At 33.8% G+C, this 18,423-nt stretch overlaps 1 protein-coding gene across 4 annotated transcripts in view; it reads left to right on the plus strand.

Annotated features, from left to right (window-relative positions):
* Positions 1-18,423, plus strand: part of Csmd3 (CUB and Sushi multiple domains 3) — a 926,836-nt gene that overhangs the window by 592,476 nt on the left and 315,937 nt on the right. For all 4 annotated transcript variants that reach the window (XM_042673149.1, XM_042673151.1, XM_042673150.1 and 1 more), the window contains 2 exons: positions 6,604-6,791; positions 9,181-9,369. In XM_042673149.1, coding sequence (XP_042529083.1) covers positions 6,604-6,791; positions 9,181-9,369 — 377 coding nt within the window. The remainder of the gene's footprint in view (positions 1-6,603; positions 6,792-9,180; positions 9,370-18,423) is intronic.

An 18,423-nucleotide genomic window follows, 5' to 3' on the forward strand; every position in this document is an offset into this window, starting at 1 on the left:
GGGGTTCCTCCAAAGACTAAACACAGAGCTCCCCTAAAAATAACATTATTATTATTTATTATTAGTCAGTCGTGGGGCTTAAACTCTAGTCCTGGGTGCTGTCCCTGAGCTCTTCAGCTAAAGGCTAGCACTCTACCACTTGAGCCACAGCACCATTTCCAGTTTTCTGGTCCATTTCTTGAAGATAAAAGTCTCACGAACTTTCCTGCCAGAGCTGACTTTGAACTGCAATCCTCAGATCTCACCCTCCTGAGTAGCTAGGATTACACACATGAGCCACTGGTACCTGGCATCATCATCATCATCATCATCATCATCATTATTATTATCTTTAAGTAGCTCTACAAAGGAGTTTTCATTTAACAAAATGTTTATGAATATAGTGCAGTTTGGTCAATGAAACCCCTTTTAACATTCTTACCCATCCTGCTAAACACTCCCCTTCCCTCACTTTTGTTAATTTTATAGAATATACAGTGAGTTCTTGACTACATTTTTCACTCCACCATTCTCCTCTTCATTTGTTTATCCCTTGTCCCTTGTACTCACCCCATGTTTTGCAAGTTTCCTGGCTTATTTTGTTGAGCTTTGACTTTGCTTTTCTAAGGAATTATGCTATTTGAGTTCTCCCTTGAATCTACCAGGTATTTTAAAATGCATTTTTTCATATAGATTATTTTTGTAATCTAGGGTTTGATTGGTTTCAAATTAAACAATACATGCTGTTCAATATTCGGTAAAGATTGTGTTGCCTAGTGACTTTAGAAATGTTGAAATCCATTTTATTAATTTGTTATCAAATCTTCACCTAGTATCATTGTTCCTCAACAGAGTGATATAAACTCACTTTATTTTATTGAACTAGATTCAGTTTGTTTTTGAAATGCATAATAGAGTATAATAGTATTGATTATACTGGATAACTTTCAGAACTGTATTGAGTTAGGACAATAGGAAAGATTTAGTATTTTTTTTAATTTGATAAATTAGAACATTACATTTGTAGGTCAAGCATATTGGTCAATGTTGCATAATCTCTTTGAATTTGATTTGTATGTATTATATGTCAAGAATATGAGTTTACTACTTCTAGTCTTAAGTAGTAAATATTGTTTAATGTCAGGAGTCATAATGTAAAGCTATTTGAAATTTTCGAATTCTCATGATTTTTGGGTAGATAATAACTCCATTTTCAATTATTCTAGCCTGTTCAGTAATCCTCTTTGGTTATACTTCTACACTACATTTCTAGTTTTGTTTGGAGAGAATAAGGAGAGTGATACTGTTCATTAAATAATGACTAGTTACGTTGAGAGGGTACAGTAGCCTTGTCTCTCACAAGTGAGAAGATTCTGGTAGTTCTCAGAAAATCCCTCTGAATATATAATGGGGCAAATTCCATTTATTTGGATATTGGAACAAGAATAACTAGTAAGAACCAATGAATAATTGATGATGGAGGAAACCTTCACCCTTTCACATTGTCCTAACAGTCTCTTTCACATGAACTCTGCATCTGTCTTTCCTATCCTCTCTCTTACCCTACCACTTCTCCATCTTTAAACTTCAACTGAACTTTTAATACTCCCCATTTTCTTCTTCAGTATTTAGGAAGGTAGATTGTCAAATACCAGTTATGCAGTGCATTTTAAACACTTTTTCTGAGCATTCCATCCAATAATATTGGCAGATGGAATAAGTCTTGCTTGTTTTTCAAGCATAGCAATAGAGTTTTCTTTATCTTTTTTCCCCCTCTAAATCACAAAGCAATGTTTTCCTATGAATAATTCAATCCTGATCTACCTTCTAGCTGACTAAAATTCTAGCTGACCTTTACAATAAAATTTTTTTAATTTTCTTAAATTTAATTTAAAAATACTACATAAGTCTAAAACATATTACTAGGAAATTAGTTTAAATGACACAAACACAAAGTGCATTATTATGATCCAAATAGAGATTATCAATCATCATTACAAAATTATGTATTTTACATCTTTCAATCCCAAGTAGGCTGCTTAGATTTAAAGAAAGCCTGCAGTCTAGTGGGTCCACATTTTAACCTTTTTTTTATTTTAGAATTTTGTGTTGTAGGCCCTATTTACTTAGTCTAGAATTCCCAATAATCATCCTCTCTCTCCTCAATGTCTGACAACATGAAGTCTCTTCAGTGTTATGAGGTAACATTGCTTAAAATGATATCACATGAATGATTGTACATAAATAGGTTTGCCGATCATCACTATATCTTTCTCTTGTGGCAAAACATAAATCTTTTAAATTAGCTAGAACCAAGAATGTAGGATAGAGGACTAATTTTCAAAACTAGGGAGTGTTTACAGCAACAATAATCAATCTGGGAAGAGTCAGAAGAAGTCTGGGGTGGAGACTGAAAATAAGATTCCAGAGTCCCAAAGATCTTGGCTTCTTTCCATGAACATCATGAAGTCAAACTTCTCAACTAATCCCTGTCTCTTATTTCTGAAATAAGCACTTCAGTGAACTATTAGGCTCAGCTCCCTTTACCTCCTTGATATCAATCATTTCACACAATGATTCATATTCTCAAATCTAATCATTAAGTTGAATGGGTTACTTTCTTGAAATTATCTCAAAGAGCTTCAATGAATTCTAAGTATGATGGTTCTTTTTCAGTGGTTCTAGGATTTGAACTCAAGATTTAATTCGCTGAGTCCCCCTTGACTCATACCTTCAGATCTTCATACCTTAATTTTTAAAATAGATTTTTCTTTTATTTTGGTCAGTTGTGGGGCCTGAACTCTGGTCCTGGGCTCTATCCCTGAGCTCTTCAGCTCAAGGCTAGCGCTCTACCACTTGAGCCACAGTGCCACTTCCAGTTTTTTTCTGCTTATGTGGTGCTAAGGAATCAAACCTCATGCATACAAGGCAATCACTCTACCACTGAGCCACCTTCCTAGCCCTAAATATTATTTTTTTCAGATGGACCTTCACATTTTCTCTTCAGACCTACAGTCTCCCACATATCCAGTTGAGCTTCAGTATCCCTGGATTATTAGTTGAAATGTGCTCTTGTTAAGTTTGTGCAAGAGCTGGCCTCACATAGCAACGCTCTTTATTTCAGACAGGATACAAAAGAAAATAACACTACAAATCATTTATAATTGAAATTATTTAACACTTTTAAGTATACAAATATATGTAATCATGCCTATTCTCAGGTCTACAAGGGACTTTAGTTCTTCCTATAGTCCTACATTGTCTCATTCTCTGGTAGCTCTCAACTGTGAATACCCAAAATTCCTTTTGTTCTCAATCTAATGCAATAAGACTTACTACTTGTTTTTTCACCGCAACTTAGAGAATTTTTAAAATTTTAAGTCAGTAGATACTACATTAATTTGTTCAAAATAGGTTTAGATTATACCTGGAATGCTTCTTAAAGACAAAAATTCAATAAGACTAGATATGATGTTTTTAAAATCATCCAGTGTTCTATAATCTTCATTTGTCATAAACAATAAATTCAATGTCAAAAATTCATAGTTAATTGAGGCAATTCATAGAGAATTTGAAAAACAATGTGAAGACACAAAATGAAAGAAATTTAATTCTTTGTATAACCTTATTCATTCTGTATGTTATTGTAATTTATTTTTATAGCTCCTTAGAGAAAATCTGGATATTTTTCTTTATAAGATTCAGTGCTATTGAACAATGTTCCTTATATTACCCATTAATGTTGCTATTCTATTAAAAACTAGGTCTTTTATGTTTTATTTCAAAGTAATCTCTGACTCTTCTGTGCATTTTAATTTGCTATGTTAGCTGACAGGCTTAAAAGTGAAACTCTAGTTTCAAGTTTCACCAAAGATTGCCTAAAAGCAACTAAGTAACAGATTCCCAAATCAAAATTGGGTGATCTTTCAAAGTACTTAATATGTTCTTTTATATTTCCTCCTGCCATACTATTATTTTTTATGGAAGAACACTCCAGGTTGCAAATAAAATAAGAATAGAAGTAAATAATATAAAATAGAAGTAAATATAAAATTGAAGTAAAATAATATAAAATAATAAAATATAGAAATAAATAATATAAAATAGAAGTAAAATAAACCTATGAAATCAATATACTTTTCAAAATATTTTGATAATGTATATGGGTTAATAATAGAAATTTTAAAAGATTTTTGCTATTCTATCTTAAATGGTAATCTATTGTTTTAACTACTCAGGTGCCATGTCCATAATATATCAGAGTTTAATAGTATATTATAAAGAAAAATCTCTAATTTAAAAAGTCTACTCAATTAGTCAAGGCTTTGATTTGAATAAGTTTGCATTTCATTTGTTTCATTTTTATTTTGAGAAGTAATTTAGTTTCTCTTGTATTTTATTCAAGATAAAACACCTGATAGGCATAATAATAAATAAGTCTGAAAATTAATGAACATTTCAAACTGAAAATCTTGTTTTATTTTGTTTTGAGATGATCTGGTTTTTATAACGGAGGCTGATCTGAAACCCATCATCCACTTATCTTAGTCTCCTGAATGCTAGGATTACAGACATGTGTCTGGGTTGTAAATTATTAGTTTTTAATATATTGGAGACAGCTAGAAAGATATATTGAAAGCTTATCTAAAGAAAGTTTAAGTCGAGTGCCAAAGGCTCATGCCTATAATCCTAGCTACTCAGGAGGCTGAGATCTCAGGATCTCAGCTCAAAGCCAGCCTGGACAGAAATGTCCTTGAGACTCTTACCTCCAATTAACCTCCAGAAAACTGGAAGTGGTGGTTTGGCTCAAGTGGTAGAGCACTTGAAGAGTTGAGGGACAGCGACCAGGCCCAGAGCTCAAGCCTTTGATCTTGCTGGACTCAAACCTTGATCTTTCATCTCTCCCATCTACATATTTATTGCATGTTGTCACTATGACAGAACTGTTTTTAATTTTTTAAATAGAATTATCTTATAACCTGAAATAAACACAAAGCAATTTTGAACATGCATACTATACACATGAAATGGCAATTGCCTTGCACTTGAACATAACAAAGATTATGAATCATGATCAGAGATCTGAGCTGTGGAAAAAAAAATAAGGATTAATAGACAAGTGAGCATCCTTTGCCTTACATTTAAAGTTCCACCGATCAATTAAAGCTCTGTCCTATTTTCATCAAGCTTTTCCTACAAATCTTGCAGCTTGTGCTCCAATACTTTGACAAAAGGCTTCCTCTGTCCAAACAGTGCAGGTTAGTTTATCTACTATGTTAGCAACACTGCTTGTGATAGGAATCAATGTGATGGCTCTTTTGACAGTATACAGTTAATGTAAGACTCAAACTATCTCATTGAAAAACAGTATAACCTATATGTACGTGGCTTAGCTTCTTGGGAGTCAGAGATTAGGAGGGTTGATGCTAGGCCAGCCCAATTTTTAGTCAGCAAGACCCCATCGCAACAGAAATGCTGGATATGCAGGGTGAATGATCTGTGGTGTGTTAGCATAAATAGGATTGTAGTTCTGGCTGTGATGGCCAAAACGTGAGACTTTTTTATTTCAAAAATATACAGCTGGGCTGGGAAGGTGGCTCAGTGGTAGAGCGCTTGCCTTGCATGCATGAGGCCCTGGGTTTGATTCCTCAGCACCACATAAGCAAAAAAAAAAAAAAAAAAGCCGGAAGTGGCTCTGTGGCTCAAGTGGTAGAGTGCTAACCTTGAGCTGAAGAAATGAGGGACAGTGCTAGGCCCAGAGTTGAGGCCCCACAATAGGACCCCCCCCAAATATATATATATATATATATATATATATATATATATATATATATATATATATATATATATATATATATATATATATATATATATATATATATATATATACATATACAGCTCACTTTACAACTTCAGGGAGTGGGGAGTTGGGGAGGTGGGAAGCGAAGGAAGGAGGGGTAACAATGCTCAAGAGGAAATGTACTCATTACCTTACTCATGTAACTGTAACCCCTCTGTATAGTATCTTCACAATAAAAAAAATATAGTAAAATATACAGCATGGAGGTGTTGACCAAGTGGTAGATTTGCTGCCTATCATGCATGAAACCATGAGTTCACATCACAGAAGGGGGAAATGAAAAAAAAAAAAAAAGAAATTAGTATAAAACATGTAGTTTTCCTAAGAAATGAAGATGGAACATAAATGTGACTCAAAAAGCATGTTTAATTATGTAATAGCCGTTTTTCTCCTGTAGATCATCTGTCATGTTTGAAAGATGTTACTTATGAAAAATTACGTATACTTCCTTTTTCAATGGCAATTTTTCATAGAAATAAGAGCACAAGAGTTTTTAACTCCCATTTACTCCATCAGGAATTACAACAAAAAATGTCTCTCTCTTCCTATTTCTCCCCACATTCACTGTTTAGTATAACAGTGTTATTAACCCTTGCTAATTTTTTCAAAACAAAGGAACAAAGGGTTTGCTCTTTACAATTAGAGGATTTTAGGTGATATCTTAGGTACTAGAAAAAAATAATTTAGGTAACAATTTAAAGCCTTGTTTTCCAAGATAGTATTATTCTAATGAGTATGTTTCCATGTGTGTCTTTTCATCTTAGATTTCAGACTGAACTGAATTATGACGTTCTGGAAGTTCATGATGGACCAAACCTCTTGTCCCCTTTGCTTGGATCTTACAATGGCACACAGGTGCCCCAGTTTCTGTTCAGTAGCAGTAATTTTATATACCTTCTATTTACGACGGACAACAGCCGTTCCAACAATGGCTTCAAGATCCATTATGAAAGTAAGTCATTACAACATATTTTATTTCCCTACTTTGTTTACCCTTTACTTGATATTATCCGTGCATTACTAAAAGAACTAACAGCTTTGTCACTTTTTAATAAAGCTCTCTATGATTTGTAAGAATGCTAATGGTTTAAGAAGCATATGCTTTAACACATTTAACAATGGATTTTCCAACAATATCTATCCAGCAACATTAGTAAAGGAAATAACATGGAAATGTCAGAAGTACCAAATCATTCAATAATGACTTCATGTACTAGTTATTTCAGGTGGCAGTAATTGTTAAGTCTGACTTAACATATGACTGTGATGTCCTTTTATCATTCCTCTAAAGTTCATGTTTCTTCCATATTTTACTCACATTAATTGCACTCATATTAGATTTGAAATTCAATTTTATTTTAGAACACATTAAAGATTGTATTACCATTGAAAAGTATGATACATATATCTACAAATACAATTTTTATAAATAGGCAAAGACTATGTAAGACCAGGTACAATCCAGAGCATTAGAATCCGTTTATAATTATTCTATTTTAAAAAATATTGATATGCTCCAAAAGCATATTATAATATTATAGCATATTTCGTGTGTGTGTGTGTGTGTGTGTGTGTGTGTGTGTGTGTGTGTGTGTGTGTGTGTGTGTGTGTGTGATTGCTGTCCTGGGGCCTGAACTCAGGACGTAGTCCCTGAACTTTGGGGCTTAAGGTTAGCATTATACCACTTGAGCTTCAGCTCTAATTCCAGCTTATTTGTGTGGAAGCCCACGAGATTCCAGTTTCATAAATTTTCCTGCCTGGGCTGTCTTCTAACTGCAATTCTCATATCTTACAGACCTGAGTAGCTAGGATTACTGTTCTGAGCCACTGGATCCTGGATATTATATTTTAATGTACTAATCTTGTGGTTTGGTTATTATTGTGAAATAATACCCAATTTCTCAATTTTTTTTAGCAAACTACAAATAGAAAACCATTTTGTATGTCACTTTACTAATAAATATCCTCAGCTGAAGGAAACTAAGGTGTGTTAGGCATTCCTAATGTTCTCAACCAGTAGATTATTAGTCAAAATGATAAAATATATTTGGCTTTTACTGAGCTTCTATTTTTTAAGAATCAAATGTACTATATAACTACTATTATAAGTTTATCATGTGAAATGATAATTATCATAAATGTTATTAAAATAAAATATCATGATTTTCTAAAGTTAAAAAAAGAAACTCTTTGGAAATGATTGTTGCATAGGTGCCTTTACTTTGTTTCAGGCTTCTAGTTCCTTCTCTTTCCCAAGGCACTTTTTACCACTCTCTAACTTCTCAAACCAGGGAAACTAAAAAACAAACAAACTAGCTAAAAACTAAAAAAAAAAAATCTACCAATAAAGTAAGATCATCTAGTTTCCAAAACTCATTAAAGATAATGCCAACAACAAAGTGTTGGTTGTAGACATATAATCTACTTTTGTATTTTAGTATAGATTTCTCTCTGAGGAAAAATCACTTCTCTTTATGATGTTATATAGCTTGAAATACAAACACAAAGGCACAGTCATTCTGGAAGCAATCCCAAGAGGGTATAGAAGGAGGACTGTGAAGTTCTTCCTGGATATCCAATTATTACATAAGTTGTAGTTATAAATGGATTCAGAACAAGTCTATTGACCCAGATATCCATCACCAAAGGCATATTTAGACATATGCATATCTAAATATAGTTCCAGTTTTATTAATGGATTTTAGCACACCTCTAAAAGAATGTACAGTTACAATAATAGATGTTCTAATCTGTAAATATTATGTACTGCTAACAGAAATTTTAATTTAAATGTTTGAATAGCTGTATTATATAGAATAAACAGGCAGAGAGTTTATTTTGATCACTTAATATTTTAATTTTAATAAGAAGTCTATGTTATCAATATTTTATCTATCACTTAAAATTACAGCCACACTGTTTTTTATAAAGACCACTATATTTTTAAAAGTACTGATAAAATATTTACATAATGCAAAATAATTGTTCTACAATTTTCATTCTTTTAATGTTTAAAGGAAAAAATGTCTAGTTTTTTTACTCTAGCTGGGATATAGTAGGCTCAAGAAAGGATAATTACTGCTCCGTACATTTATATATGAAATTTATAGTTTCACAGTTTGACAAATAACTGCTTCCATTAGATTTTTACCTGACCTAAGTTTGGTTCATCCCGCTAGAAAATAACCTCAAAGGCTTAATTAAATGTTAGACTTGTTTTACATCTGTTCATTTGTTTAAAAAAATTCCATATCCATGATTACTTAAAGGAATAAGAAACATGTCCAGCAAATCTGAATCCCAACAAACTTATTCTGTGTTTTATTTCCTTTGTTTCTCAGGTGTCACAGTAAACACATATTCTTGTCTGGACCCTGGCATCCCGGTCCACGGCCGTCGTTATGGTCATGATTTCTCTATTGGATCCACTGTTTCATTTAGTTGTGACCCAGGATACCGGTTGAGCCATGAAGAGCCCCTTTTATGTGAGAAGAATCACTGGTGGAGCCATCCTCTCCCAACTTGTGATGGTAAGAACCCACTAAATAGGCAAACTATGCCCAAAAAACATAGGCAGGCATTCTAATATATTGTAATGTTGGGTTTCAAGCAATTTGGGGTATGAAAACTACCAATAATAAAGAATAGTGATGACCAATCAAATTTATTCTATGTTTATAGCTTGTATATATCCAGACCTGTATAGCCATTTTTAAGTAGATATCGAGGACTCTTGGCCAAAGTATCACTGAAAATGCCAAGTTGGTGGCAAGTGAAGGCACTGAAGGAAAAGAGGATTTGGTTCCTGCCCACCAATGCAATACTTCCAAGTACAAGCCTCCTGACCTCCCAAAAGTCTAACTAGTTATGCAGAAGCAGGACCATTCACACAGACTAATCAATGATTGAAAATTCCTACTAATAGTAAATAGTATGGTATTCTTCTTCTTTTTTTTTCCTTCTTCTTCTTTTGTCAGTCATGAGTCTTTAACTCTGGGCTTGGGCACTGTCACTCAGCTCTTCAGCTCAAGAATAGTGCTCTACCACTAGAGCCATAGCACCACTTCCAGTTTTCTGGTGGTTTTTATTGGAGATAAGAGTCTCACAGACTTTCCTGCCTGGGCAGGCTTTGAACTGAGATCCTCAGGTCTCAGCCTCCTGAGTAACTAGTGGTATTATACACTGTGAGCCACCTACACCCGGCTCTGTTCTTTACGACTTTGATTTCTATGAAAAAAAAAGTTTAAAAAAAGAGACTTCAGTTTTCAGAAGTAAATGACAATCTAGTGAAAAATAAAACTTAAGAAATGTCTTCATAGTTGTTTTTCAAAAATTATACTCTGTCAGTCTATTCCGGGCTTAATTTCTACTATTTACAATATGATTTCTGATTGCTATACTTGCTATTTTTATTTATTTATTTTTTAACTTTTTATTATGAAAATATTGTACAGAGGAGTTACAATTACATGGGCAAGATAATGAGTACATTTCTTATCAAGTGTTGTTGCTTCCTCCTTTGTTTCCCCTTCCCATCCCTTCCCATATCCTGCCTCCCCCAAATCCCCCTACTTCACCCTCCCCCCCCACGCCCCCCCCACCACATTCAAGGCCTTGCCCTTGTGAGTTAGGGACTGTAGCACATGAACCATTGTCACAGCTGTGTTTCCTTTTTATAGTTTTCAAAGAGGGTCTTACCTTTTCTCCAAGCCAGTCTAAACTATGATGTGATTTAGTCTTTCTGCATAGCTCAGATGACACATGTACTACTGCACCTTTTGTATTGGTTAAGGTGGGGGTCTTGCATACATATATGTAAGTATTACAATGAACCCCCTCTTATATTATAAACACACATTAACTCAGGAAAAACAAAGAAACATGGTATTGTAAACTTTTTCCTAAACTAGCCTGATAACATCATTGTCATATTCACGGCCTCTAGAGTAGCTGATATTAATGGCATATGCCACTATTTACAGCTTATTTTAAGTGGGAAAATTACATTTGCCATTTAAATGCTTTCAATGTAATCATATTTTAGAGATAGACTCATGGCCATTGATTTTTATAATAGGTTTAAAAGAATCAATCAGCACACTTTCCCTGTGTGTTGTATGTAAACTTGTGTCCGCATAATAGTCCTGTGATTATTTTATTTAATTTAAATTTTATTGTAAAGGTGATATACAGAGTGGTTACAGTTACATAAGGAAGGTAATGAGTACATTTGCTTTTGAACAATGTTATCCCTCCCTCTTTTACTCCCACTTCTCCAACCTGACTTCCTTCCCTCCCGCAAGTTGTAAAGTTCATCAACACAGTGGCTAATGAATATCATTGTTGCTTTGGTTCACCCTTTGTCTCATCATTTTGTTATTCTTCTTCCCTTCCCCAAATCAGATAAAGATATATATATATATATATATATATATATATATATATATATATATATATATAAGACCCAGGGTACCAAAATCAAAATCAATGACAACAGGGTATAAACCAAAGCCAGGGGTGAGGGAAAGAAATAATTGCAAACAGTACAATAAAAAACCTAGTGTTTCGACTTCTTGGAGTTCATTTTGATAAGCATCATTTATATAGTCACAGGCATATAGCTATTGAGCCTTAGTGATCCTCTTCTAAGAATATTCCCCAATATTCTCATTGTGCAATGCCCAGGAGTGGGATTGCTGGATCATGGGAGAGCTCTATGTTTAGTCTTTTGAGGAACCTCCATACTGATTTCCAGAGTGGCTGAACAAGTTTACATTCCCACCAACAGAGTAGTACTGTTCCCTTTTGGCCACATCCCTGCCAGCATTTGTTATTATTTATTTTCTTTCTAATGGCCATTCTAACTGAGAATTTCCTCATGTGTCTATTGGCCCAGCTTTTTCCTTTCTGAAGTCTTTCTTTAAATCTTTAGCCACTTATTGATGGGGTTGAATTTTCTTTGAGGATTTGTTTTTGGGTAGTTACTATTTTGAGCTTTAAGCATATTTTTGATATGAGGCTCTTGTCTGTTCTGTAGCTACTAAAGATCTTCTCCCAATCTGTGGGCTTTCTATTTATCCTGCTACTATGTCTTTGTCATGCAGAAACTCTTCAGTTTCATGCATTACCATTTATCCAGCCTTTGTTTCATTTGTTGTGTTCAGTCCTGTGACAGAAACCCCACTCTACTTGGTTTTAATATATAAAACAAAATAATTGTTCAACTATTCAAATTTTAGAAAACTATAATACACATACTTCTTAAAGCTCATTACAAACATGAATTCAAATATTTTCCAGAATATTCTCATCTACTTTGTTGACTTTTCCTTATGTATTTACGTAACCCCTTGATCACAATTTGCCTTTTTCCAGTGAAGAAATACAGTAGAGATTATACTCTCAGGAACACATAATTTTATGTTGAAAATTAAAATAAAAAAACAGATTCTTTTTACAATTAGAAAAATTCCAGAAAGATATCTGACTGCTCCAAACCTGAATGGTTACCAACATAACCAATTTGATTTATCCAGGTCAAAGTTCCCTCCACCCTCCTCAAAATAAATGAGAGCATTATAAAGGCACAAAATGTTTCATTTCCTAATAAAGAACATGGTTAATATGAAAAAAGAAAGTTCGCCAAGAAATAAAAGATGTAAAGGCTATGATATTAGAATAATCAGGAAGGCCGGGCACTGGCGGCTCATATCTTTAATCCTAGCTAGTCAAGAAGTTGAGATCTGAAACTCACAGTTGAAAGACAGACATAGAAGGAAATTCCATGAGACTCATAGCATCAATCAACCATCAGAAGGCTAGAAGTGGAGCTATGGGTAAGTGATAGAGCAGTAGACATGAGCAAAAAGACTCAGAGAAAGCACCCATGCTTTAGTTTAGGCCCAAGCACTGATAGAACATAATAATAATAATAATAACTAATATTGAATGCTACAGACATAATAAAATTTTACTAATGTTAGAGGCTAATCAATGAGGTTTTATTTTTCATAAAGAGCACTGGCCCTTATCTCTTGCCACTGGATATAACACCAATCTTAAATTCAATTTTTCACACTTTTAAGCCAAATTCGAATAAAATTTTTACTCATTATAATTGCCAATCAGTGCCAGGCACCCGTGGCTCATGCCTGTAATCCTAGCTACTCAGAAGGCTGAGATTTGAGGATTGCGGTTCGAAGCCAGCCCAGGCAGGAAAGTCCATGAGACTCTTATCTCCAATAAATCACTAGAAAACCAGAAGTGGTACTGTGGCTCAAGTGGTAGAGAACTAACCTTGAGCTGAGGAGCTGAGGGACAGTGCCCAAGCCCAGAGTTCAAGCCCCATGACCAACCAAAACAAAAAAAAAAATAAACACAAAAAATAATTGCCAATCAAATATACTTAATGGTTTTTCATGATTGGAGATGAAAATCTTACTTACTAATCATGAAATGTGTGATTGCTAGCCAGGTGGATTCCAGGTGGACTAGTTCAATCTCTATCATACATACTTTTAATTTTCTTTTCTTGTTTATTTAGATACTTTTGTTATTTTTTGGTTCTTGGAAATAGGCAGAGTCTCCCCTATAGCCAAGGCTAGCTGTATACTTACAATTCTGTTATTTTAGCCACCTGTGTATGGTGATTTTGAAATTCCTGGTTGATCAAGATGCATTGTACTCAGAAACTGAAGAGTTGAATTGAAACCTCTTTTTTTTTGGCGGTTATGGGGCTTGAACTCTGGGCCTGGACACTGTTCCTCAGCTCTTCAGCTCATGGTTAGTGCTCTACCTTTTGAGCCACAGTGCCACTTCCAGTTTTCTGGTGGTCAATTGTCCGAGCTGGCTTTGAGCCACTATCCTCAGATCTCAGCCTCCTGAGTAGCTAGGATTACAGGCAAGAGCTACCATTGTCCATCAAAAAACCTCCTTTTATTATTATACTTTTATTTCTTTAAGTAGTTGCACAAAGGACTTTTGATCCAGCAGATCCATTTGTAAATACAATGCCTCTCAATCAAGGTTACCCCCTTTTAAATTCTGATCTACACCTCTCATCTCATCCCTTCCCTCTCTTCCTTAAATTTTGGTTATATATTGAATTTCTTTGCCATTTAAAAAAGCAATTTATGCATACAGTATATCCAGATCACACTTCATTATCTTCACTTCCCTTTGAAACGAACTCACCTTCCCTTATTTTTTGGTTTTATGGCATATAAAATGCCTTCTTGCCTGCATTTTACTTATTTCCCATGTTCATTCTTCTACCCCCCTCTCCCTCTCTCCTTGATCCTCTCCTTGTACAATGACTTAAAGATAATACTTTTTAAAAAAGAAAAAATAATTCCTGGTTTTCTTGTAGCTCTAACCATTATTTTTGGAAAGTTTGTGTCATGCTTTTTCGACCATCTTAATTTGGCTTTTATTCTCATATCATACAGTGTGTAACTAGACAATGACTTTCTGTTAAATATTTGAGCTTACCACAAAGCAACATCTTGATATTTTCTCCTTGACCTAAAATCAACAGTTCTCTATGACTGGGGATAGGATATTGATCTCAGTATGAATAATAAATTGTGGCCAAATTTTGGGTATACAAACATTTTCATAAATTTCTTGTATTTCTTTATATTTTTCAATATGTTTGAATTTTATTATATATAAGATATTAAGCAAAATATCACATGTAAAATTTAAACAATTAAATTTACCTTAAGAATTTATGCCAGCTATGGCTGAGGCTAATAAGATATTAATTTACTCTTACACATTCTTATCATCCTAAAAGGACTGATGAATTTAAGAGAATCAAATATCATCAGTATGAGAGAAATATTCAGGTATGAATTAAGCACTGATAAAATTAATCCAACTTAACACAAGCTTCCTATTTAGCATTAGGATTTGTCACAGTTCATTTTATCAATGCACGTTAGTCAAGCACTTGTAATTGTTCAAGATGATAACCATATAGAGTAAATGTCATTCAAAACATTTGCAATGTAAAATAATCTCATTTAGAAATAAGAAGGATTTCATTATGTTGATGAGAATGATGAAGCTTTGGGGTTGAGTGAAAATTATTTCAATGACAAAGTGATTGGCAAGTGGAGAACTTGGAAGAGACAGATCAATTAAGGTACATCGATAAGAATACTGACAAGTTGGGTGTTTGGTGCTTAGAAAGACAATGATTTGGAGATGAATGGATTGAAGAAATCAGTAGAAAAATAAAGAACACCTTTGAGGATTTTTATTTTGTAAGATGAATCTTGTTACATTTCTTTGACTTGTGTTGAAATCCTGGGCCCAAGTGATCAGCCTCCATTAGATTTCTGAGCAATTGGAACTACAGGACTGAAGTAGCACTGTGCTCGGCTCCTGCATTACACTATGAAGATATATTATTTGGGAGGTATTTCTTTAAATCAAACGTAAAAGAAAGACTTCATAACTTGGTAATTATTTTAATGAAAAACATAATTTCGAATCTGGGGGGAAAGTTAGTAGTTGATTTAAGAGTCTGCTTAAGTTCACATACTGAATTTGCTTCGGTTTTTCCCTTTTTATTTAGTGTATTATGAATAAAAATATTACTTTTTTAAGGTTGCACGGATAGCTCATGGAGATAATAAAAACAAAATCTGCAAAACAGTGTCAGTCATATTGTATGCTTAATGTGTTTGTTATTGTTGTTGATAAATATTAATGACTAGTGGTAATTACACCCTTGTGTTTTAACAGACATAAAATTCCTATATTGTCATACTGTTAATCTGATTGCTCAAAAAAAGAAACTCATATCCCCCTACTGATCCCTATCTCTAAATCAATATTCTTCAAGATATTCACACAATTCCAATTATTTTCAAACAGAAGAAATTTCTGGTGTACCATAATAATGAACACTGTATTTTTGTAATTAGTTATTAAAAACAACAATGTGACATAGTCCTTATTAATATAGTACCTATTAAGCAATATTCTTAGATTTTTTAAGTGTTTATATTTTAGTGTATAAAGTATTTAACTTCCTTTAACTCACCACTTTCTAAGCAGGTAGTTAGGTGCAACTCATACAAACAAATTTTCAGAGAAATGGTAGATAATATGGAAAACAGGTCATCTTAAAAGTAGCAGGAGAACACTGATGTACATTAAATCTGTTTGCCCAAGCCTCGTACACACACACACATACACAGTACCAATGGGCCATACTCTCCCCTATTTTTTTACTCACACATATACAGTATGAATGTTGCATACTTTTCTCTATATACCCTCACACATTAAAAAAATAAAAAGACTAGTGTGACATACTCTCCCTGTGTGATATACTCTTTTCTTTCTTCACAGACACAAATACATGCAGATACACTAACAAGGTTCCTATGTTGCATACTCTCCCTTCCATACCTGCCCTACACAGGGTTTGTGTGTGTCCTACTCTCTTTACATATACACTTGTATACATAAACACACACAACACCCATGTGTAATCTTTTCTCCTCTACACACACACACACACACACACACACACACACACACACACATACACACGCACACATACACACACACACATACGTATTCATACTGTGGTTTCAATGTGGCATAGTCTTAAGAATTCATCACCTTTTTTGGTAGTCTTAAAAATAATTAATTTAAAATGTATCTAAGAAATTCTACAAAGGAATGTCAACTCAACATGTCATTTTATGAGTGCACCGTATCTTTATGAATGTGTAGTCTTACTTCAATAATTTTATTATCTTTAAGCAGTTGTTTCAAGTTTATGAATACCATGTGTGTTGATCGGTGTCAACCTTTCGACATTCTCACCCACCCCTCCCAGTCCCCTTCCCTTATTTATCTTAATTTGAAGGTATTTATTGAATTTTTTGCAATTAATAAAACAGTTTATATTTACAATGCATCTTGATCTGTGTCATTATTTCAACATCTTCATACCTCTTAAACAGCCTCTTCCTTTATATTTCTCAGCTGTTTGGTATATAATGAAAATTCTTGCCTGCATTCTTTCCCTTCCCCTTCATTCTTCTACCCACCTTTCCTTTGCCTCACCCTCCACTTTTTCAAGTACCTATTTCTTGGTATTTTGTGGGGCTTTGACTTAATCTTTTTAAATAATAATACTATTTATGCTCTCCATTGTGCCTATTACACTTCAGTTAATTCATTTGTAACCTCTTGCTTGCCATCCAGTGTGTTTACTTGTAGATTTATAGGTACATTCTAGCTACCACAAATGTGCAGCTCTTTTTTAAATTATTTTATTTATTTCTTTTTTTTTGGTCATGTCTCATGAACTCTAGGCCTGGGCACTGTCCTTTAGCTCTTCAGCTCAAGGCTAGTGCTGTACCACTTGATCCACAGTACCACTTCCAGTTTTCTGTTGGTTAATTGGAGATAAGAGTCTCAAGGACTTTCCTGCCCAGGATGGTTTTGAACAGAGATCCTCAGATCTCAGCCTCCTGAGTTGCTAGGATTTCTCAGGCATGAGCGACTGATGACCAGCCTATTATAATTACTTTTACATTTGTACTGAATCTTAATTTTCCTCTGTTTTTTTGTTTGTTTCTGTTCACTGAGGGTATTTTAACTGTCTGGGGTATATTTCTCTCAAAGTTTTACAGTTTGATAAAGTAGCATTCTTATGTATTATGTATTATGTTGTATTGTCAAGGTTTTATACTTTTAGTCTGAAAATTGGGGGAGGGGCAAAATGAATTATTAGGTATTTGGAACACATAGACATATATGTGTACATTGTCTAAGAAACAAATTCATGGTTTCAAGACAAAGTGAATTACAAGAAAAATAAACATAGTTCTAACAGCATCAGCATTAGCAGCAAGATGTAATATCTAACAGAAATGGTATATCTAGCTTTTACATTTAGAAGACACCAAAATGACAATAGAGCTTTCTAAAATATTTATAAGAAGTTGATGAATTCAGTAAGAATAATGAACAATGGCAGTATGGAATACTAAAGAAGAAGCTAGTTTATCAAACTAGAATGTATTTGTGAAACTTTGATAATGAATATGTTTCAGAGAAGTTATTTTGTTATATGAAGACATCCTGATAGGCAGCTCCAAAAGACTGTGGATGGTATAAAACCTATCTGTTATTCTAAGAATGATTTTAAATTTTGCTTAAAATCATAAATCTGAGCCTACAGGCTTGAACACTCCTCAAAAGTACAGACCTAGTATTTCTAGTCTGAAAAGCTAGGACTATAGCCATCCATATTGCTTTATATCTTATATTTAACACTGATAGCTAGAAAAGAAACATGAAAGGAATAAGCTAACTTCAACTTTTCTATTTCATTAAAGTTGGGCAAGTTTTTCAAGTAGAAAAAAATGTGTATTGGATTCACAATTCTCATTAATCATCTCTATGCATATTTCTAAGTAGTACAGATTAAGAATCCATACTTCTTTAACCCTCTTCAAATACAAATCATGACAAGGCAAAACCTTTGTCTCTTCCAATTCATAACTGATACATTTGGCAAAGCAGAAGCACTGGTATCCATGATATAATCC

This window comes from Dipodomys spectabilis, unplaced genomic scaffold (genome assembly GCF_019054845.1).
Source record: "Dipodomys spectabilis isolate Male_0828 unplaced genomic scaffold, ASM1905484v1 ptg000783l, whole genome shotgun sequence".
NCBI classification, from domain to species: Eukaryota; Metazoa; Chordata; class Mammalia; order Rodentia; family Heteromyidae; genus Dipodomys; species Dipodomys spectabilis.